Source organism: Penaeus chinensis, chromosome 28, assembly GCF_019202785.1.
Source record: "Penaeus chinensis breed Huanghai No. 1 chromosome 28, ASM1920278v2, whole genome shotgun sequence".
In the NCBI taxonomy this organism is placed as follows: domain Eukaryota; kingdom Metazoa; phylum Arthropoda; class Malacostraca; order Decapoda; family Penaeidae; genus Penaeus; species Penaeus chinensis.
The window spans coordinates 20,104,753-20,112,252 of NC_061846.1; the positions used below are offsets into that span (position 1 = coordinate 20,104,753).

At 35.0% G+C, this 7,500-nt stretch overlaps 1 protein-coding gene across 1 annotated transcript; it reads right to left on the reverse strand.

The window, feature by feature from the left end:
- Positions 1-2,033: 2,033 nt before the first annotated feature.
- Positions 2,034-2,844, reverse strand: LOC125040186 (U-scoloptoxin(01)-Cw1a-like). The gene is made up of 2 exons (XM_047634728.1): positions 2,798-2,844; positions 2,034-2,471 (listed from the first exon to the last, which is right to left on the reverse strand). Exon 2 carries the CDS (start codon positions 2,464-2,466, stop codon positions 2,089-2,091), a length of 378 nt encoding a protein of 125 aa, XP_047490684.1. The 5' UTR covers positions 2,467-2,471; positions 2,798-2,844; the 3' UTR covers positions 2,034-2,088.
- Positions 2,845-7,500: the final 4,656 nt, after the last annotated feature.

Here is a 7,500-nt window from a genome sequence, read left to right on the forward strand (position 1 = left end):
ATATATATATCCACATTGTTTGCCGTAATAATGGTACATTTGTTTACGCACACTCACATCTTACCTTCTTCCTCAACCGAGATGCCGTATCAGCTTGGACGCCAAGCTCACCCAATCCTCGCAGTTTGTGGTTTTAGTCAACCCCCTCCTCCTCCGAAATTCCATTCGCATACTTTTGTTTTCGTTTGCCTCTTTTTATTACTCCTTGTCTTACACACACACACACACACACACACACACACACACACACACACACACACACACAAACATAAGTTGTCTTATAAATAAATGCGTCAAACTTCGTTATTCATTGACTATGATTACTATATATATGAGTGAGTATCTGGACGTGTACCCAAAAACACACATACATGAACATATATTCTTTATATCGCTCCATCTCATTACAACGATATTAAAAAAAAAAAAAAAAAAAAAAAAATAAAAAAAAAAAATAATAGATAAAAAATAAAAAAATGTTTTTGGAAATCAATATCAATGATATAATTCGCACAGTTTTTCTTATTCTCACTTAATTGTTATTATCATGATCATCATTCTTCTCATATTATTTTTTTTTCCTCATTTTTATTCTTCTTTTTTGTTATCATTGTTATTCTTTTCATTTTCATTCATATTCTTATTCATGTATATCATTTTTATTATTGTTATCATCATTACAATTATTACTATTACTATCAGTGCGATTCTTATTATAATTATTATTATCCTTTGCATCATTATTGTTAATATTATTATTATTGATATTATTATTATTATTGTTATCATTATTATCATTATTATCATTATCATTATTATTATCATTACCTTTGTTATAACTATTAATATTATTACTTTCTTATTATATTATCAATATTGTTATTATTGTTATAATTATTATTATTATTATTATTGTTATAGTTATTATTATTATTGTTATCATTATTATCATTATTTTTTATAATTATTATTATCATTATTATTATTAGCCGAAGTATAAGCATTATTACTATTAGTATAATTACTGTTGTTATCGTTATATTTATAATTTTATTTATTACTATTACTTTCATTTATTACTATTACTTTCATTATTATTATTATCATTATTGTTATTATCATTATTGTTACTAATACTCTTAGTGTTATCTTTATTATCATCACTACTACTGTTATTACCATCATCATCATCATTTTTATTATTACTACTTTCGTTATATTTACCATTGTCATTATCATTATCAAAGGCTATTCTTCTTTAGTGTATCACTGTATTAGCTATTTTGACTAAATACAAATTAATTATTGATTGATGTATTCATTAATCTAATTGTTAATGAATTCAGGCAATTATCTGACAAGTTATCTATCTATTTATTCCTTCTATTACTTACTGATTTCATTTTTCTTTCATTTGTTTCATTTTGCCTTTTCATGTGAAGAAAAAAGAGCAACCGAAAAAAATCATGCAGCTTTAAAAGTACTTCTTATTTCCAAAGTTATGTTTTGAGATATTTTGTTTCATCATTGAAGATAGATTTTGATATTCCGACGTATTCAAGATAATGAATTGAATATATATATATATATGTATATATATACATATGTATACATATATGTATATATACATACATATATATTTAATATATATGTATGTATATGTATGTATGTTATAATGTATATGTATCAAGCGACTTAAAGAGTTTTGATTATCACGTGATCATAAGTGTTGTTGTATTAACGTTGGCATCTAAATGTACAACGTCATTTTCAAAGGTATCCTAAGTTGAGCTATCGTGGAAACCGAAAGCCAACAGAGAGGACTTTTGCATTAGAATCGAAGTCAAGAAATCTATTGGAAAAATGGAGAGATAAGTGCTTTATATCATAATAATATAAAGTTTGGCGATTATCTTTGATTTAAGGATCGTTTGGCAATCGTTAGGATTTCTCAGTTCGCTACTATGAACATTTCCATGTCCATAGTAGCAAACCATACTGATAATAATCTGCCGCAGAAATGAGAGACTTGGTACGAAAAATCGATTTTATTAGGCAAATATCTTTCTATACACGGCGTCGTCCATCCTATTTGACATCCTCGGGGATCTTCCCGAAGTCGGCGTTGGAGAGGTCGAAGAGGGTCTCGGCCTGGTCGCAGGGGAAGGCGTCCTCGGGGTGGGCGCAGGTGAGGGACTCCTGGCTGAACACGGTCTGGTTGCCGCAGAAGAACGAGTACTGGGCGGTCTCGCTGACGTCGCCGAACTCGTCGACGATGGGCAGGCAGATGTGGAACACGCGGCAGGCGTTGGCCACGTCGGCGTAGTAGCCGTAGGCGCGGTTGGCGCAGCTGAAGACCTGCTGGGGCTCCCCGCCGAGGATGTCCAGGTAGCCGTCGGAGAAGACGTAGGGGGAGCGGGCGGCGGCCACGGCGACCAGAGCCAGGAGAGCTGCGACGACCTTCATGATGGCTGGGGAATCAAAGGAAAAAATAGTAAAAGAGAAATAGCAATAGCAGAAGAAAAGGAATTTCAAGAGATTTCATATCAAGCGTGGAAAAGGAATCGGAGTTTGGTGTTCCGTCCTGCCCAGAGGACTCGCATCGCTTTCACCAGACGCGGTTCGGCAGGTTGTTACAGATGCCGACTTTGCGCTCAAACTTATCCTTTCCTTCACTTTATATCACCAACACTATACATTGAAACAAATATCCGAATAATTCCAACACTGAAAAACCACGCCCAGGCAGTGAAAGGGCGGCGACCGTTCGAGAGAAGAGCCAGGCGCTGTTACTCACTTCAGTACGATCCGTGATGAACTAATGCCAGGAGAGGTCGGGCCGCGCCTTATATACGCTTTGCGATACGGCGCGACGCGTCCTTGCGGCCCCCATTACCTCGGTATTATTTCCCTTGGTAGAGAGAGAGAGAGGGGGGGGGGAGAGGGGTGGAGCTAGTTTGCGAGCCGGAAATAGGGAGGCAGATGGGCGGAGGATCGAACTGGAGGAATGATTTGTTCAGAAGTAGAAGAGTTGCTGTTATATGGGAAAGATGGACGAATTGTATTAAGTCAACATACACACGAACATATACCTGGTTATATATATATATACAGTAGTTATATTCTTATATGCATTTATATATATGTGTGTGTGTGTGTGTGTGTGTGTGTGTATGTGTGTGTGTAGATAAATAAATATATATATATATATATATATATATATATATATATATATATTGTGTATATATATACATATATACATATACATACATACACACACACACACACACACACACATATATATATATATATATATATATATATATATATAAATAGAAAAGGTATGCATATGAATGAATATCAAGAGATGTATTGTGATGATATTCATTCTCATTCATACCTTTCTATATATATGCATATATATATATATGTATATATATATATATATATATATATATATATATGCATATATATATATATGCATATATATATATATATATATATATATATATATTCATATGTGTGTGTGTGTGTGTGTGTGTGTGTGTGCATATATATATACATATATATTAATATGTATATATGTTTATATATGAATATATGTATATATGTGTGTGTACATATATATACATATATATATATATATGTATATATATATATATATATATATGTATATATATATATATATATATATATATATATATGTATATGCCGTGGTACAAGTGTTGATTAGCAAGGGCATCCAATCAGGGTGATACTGCCAAATATTCTCTCAATAGGGAATTGAGAGAGGCTTATGTCCTGAAGTGGAATGAATGGCTGTTAAAAGAAATACATACATATATATATATATATATATATATATATATATATATATATATATATATATATATACATACATATATATATATCTGTATACATACATATATATAAATATGTATATATGTATATACATGAATATATGTACATAAATGTGTGTATGTGTGTATATATATATATTTATTTATATATATGCATATATATGCGTATATACGGTATATATATATTAAAATATATATATATGTATATGCATGAATATATGTACGTATATATATATATATATATATATATATATACATATATATATATATATATATATATATATATACGTACGTATATATATGTATGTATATATATATATATATGTATATATATTAATATATATGCATATATACACGTATATACGGTATATATATACATATAAATATATATAAATATGCATATATGTAATTATGTTTATATATACACATAAATAAATAAATATATGTATATATTTGTGTATATATACATATATACATATATATAAAATGTATATATGTATATGCATGAATATATGTATATATATATATATATATATATGTGTGTGTGTGTGTGTGCATGTATATATATATATATATATATATATATATGTATATATATATATATATACACACATATATATGAAGATTCAGATATGTAATTATGTGTGTATATATAGATAGATAAATAAATATATATATATACATATGAATATATGGTTATATACAGTATATGTATATACATATATATAGTATATGTATATACATATATATAATATATATACAGTATAAATATATATATACATGTATATATATGAATATGTGTGTATGTGTGGTTATGTGAAACGTATGGAGTGTGAATTTTGTACACCAGACGGCCGAGTCTTTTGGGTTGTACTTGTGTGTTATAAACTTGTACTAGAATACCATAATTTTTTTCTTACATTTTTTCTTTCTTACTGTCTTTATCTTTCATAGATATATGATCCTCGACGACGAATTTCAGACGCGAAACCGATCCCAAAACTCTCACACCCGATACATTACCCAAAAACACGAAGAAGAAAAAAACATCAAAGTAAAGCATCGTACAAAACAAAACACAGAAGTTTCACGAAGACGACTACCAGGATCCGTGAGCTCGAGCAACGGCGAAGGCAAAGGTTAATGAAATCATGTCAGAAGATTACACGTAGAAAAAAAAAACCCAACTAGAATAGGCATGGCATTAAGGCAAACCGGTGCCAGGTTTCCAACACTAGTTATCCTTAAAGCTCATCATGAAATTTCAGGACTTCAGGCTGGAATAATTGTAGTCTTTACTGACAGCGTCCATAAAGGTGAAGGTTACCTCCCGGAAATGATGATTATTCGAAGTAGATGTAGTTGGTTTATAGACTTAGGTACTATAAAATGGGGTAGGGAATGGGGCAAGAGGTCGTTTGGAAGGGGGGAGGGGTCGTTTGGAAGGGGGGAGGGGGTCATTTGGAATGGGGGGGGAGGGGTCGTTTGGAAGGGGGGAGGGGTCGTTTGGAAGGGGGGAGGGGGTCATTTGGAATGGGGGGGAGGGGTCGTTTGGAAGGGGGGAGGGGTCGTTTGGAAGGGGGGAGGGGGTCATTTGGAATGGGGGGGAGGGGTCGTTTGGAAGGGGGGAGGGGTCGTTTGGAAGGGGGGGTTGTTTGGAATTGGGGGAAGGGTCGTTTGGAAGGGGGGAAGGTCGTTTGGAAGGGGGGTTGGGTCGTTTGGAAGGGGGGGAGGGGTCGTTTAGAAGGGGGGAAGGTCGTTTGGAAGGGGGGTTGGGTCGTTTGGAAGGGGGGGAGGGGTCGTTTGGAAGGGGGGAGGGGTCGTTTGGAAGGGGGGAGGGGTCGTTTGGAAGGGGGGAGGGGTCGTTTGGAAGGGGGGAGGGGTCGTTTGGAAGGGGGGTCGTTTGGAAGGGGGGAGGGGTCGTTTGGAAGGGGGGGTCGTTTGGAAGGGGAAGGTCGTTTGGAAGGGGAGGATTTGATCTGGAATGGATGAAGACATTTATTATTTTTATGACAGTTTCGGTGTTTGTTATTGCAAAATGTTAATGTACTTATCTACACCTATATCATTTTGTCTCTATATTGTAGATACGTAGAAAAAACATGCAAAACACCCCCACACACACACATAAATACACACATACACACATGCTCGCTTACGTATACATGTTTGTACTCAAGTGTTTGCATACAAATCTAATAGAATTACCCCTCCACACCCCTCACTCCCCTCCAGCCCCTAGCCCCAACCCCCAAAATATTATCATAATAAACGGTCGTGGATATGACTGAATGCCATTTCCTTTCTAATCTGCATTTGATAAGAATTCGCTGTTCTCAGATTAGCATCACGGAGGAGTTGGGGGAGGGGGTGAGGGGGGAGAGAAGGAGAAGGAGGTGGGGGGAAGTGGGGAGGGGGAGAAGGAGGTGGGGGGAAGTGGGGTGGGGGGGGAGAAGGAGAAGGAGGGGGAAGGGGAAGGGAGGGGGGGGTGTACGTAGAACTTACCACGTACCTTTCACTGAGAGTCTGTGTGGTGGCCGAGTAGAGTGCCAGGCGGGCGTGGGAAAAAGTACGGAGGGCGAGGTGATGAGGCTGGCGGCCGATGCTCCGGCAGTTCGCTTTGTGGCTGTGTGTGTGTTTGTGTCTCTGTTGTTTTTTTTTTGTTTTTTTTTTTTTTTTTTACTTCTTTTCTTTTTTTTATTTTAGTTTTTTTTTTTGTATGTCTTCTGTTGGTTTCCACCCCTCTCTCTCTCTTTCTCTCTCTCTCTCTTTCTCTCACTCTCTGAGAGAAAGAGAGAGAGAGAGTGAGGGAAAGAGAGAAAAAGAGAAAGAGAGAGAGAGGGGGGGGTGGAGAGAGAGAGAAAGAGAGGAGGGGGGGGTGGAGAAAGAGACAGAGAGAGAGAGAAACAAACAGACAAACAGGGGGGAAGGGGGGGGGGGGATCATCAGGCAACCAATGAAAGGCGGAAAGATTCTGAGAAGCGATGACGTCACGGAAGGAGAAAAGGGTCTGCTTGCTGTGCTTGCTTGCGCTTGTCATGCCCCGTGTTTTTGACATCCTCATGCTTGCGTAACATTCCCCGAGGTTAATGACATTTTTTTTTATCTCTCTCTCTCTGTAAGTTTTGATTACATTGTCTTCATTTAATATTCTTTTAATTGTTTTCTTTAGTTATACCTCCTTTTCGTTTATTTGTTTTTATATCTTCTTTTCGTCATTTTCTCCTTGCTTTCAAAGGTAATGTAATATATTATATACATACTTATATGATATATTACATACATATATATAATGCAACTTTGTTCAGTTTATATGATGTATTGGAATTATATTGATAACTTATATTTTATATTATATCTTTTTATATCAGTTTTATGTTAGTAGTTTATACACTGAAGGCATGCGCTGATATGATTATATGTGTAGATATATTAACAAAAGTTGATTAGGAAAGTTCAAACAAAATCTATTGAGAGCGAGAGTTTTCCTGGTCGCTTGTTTACTTTTTGTTTACTTATTTTGTTTTTGTTGAAAAGCACAATAATCTTCAATTTGTCTTTTTGGTGTTTATCTCTATAAGACCTGATTATATCATTCTATATCATATATTTTTTTTCAAGATGCTGTAGGCCTACACCC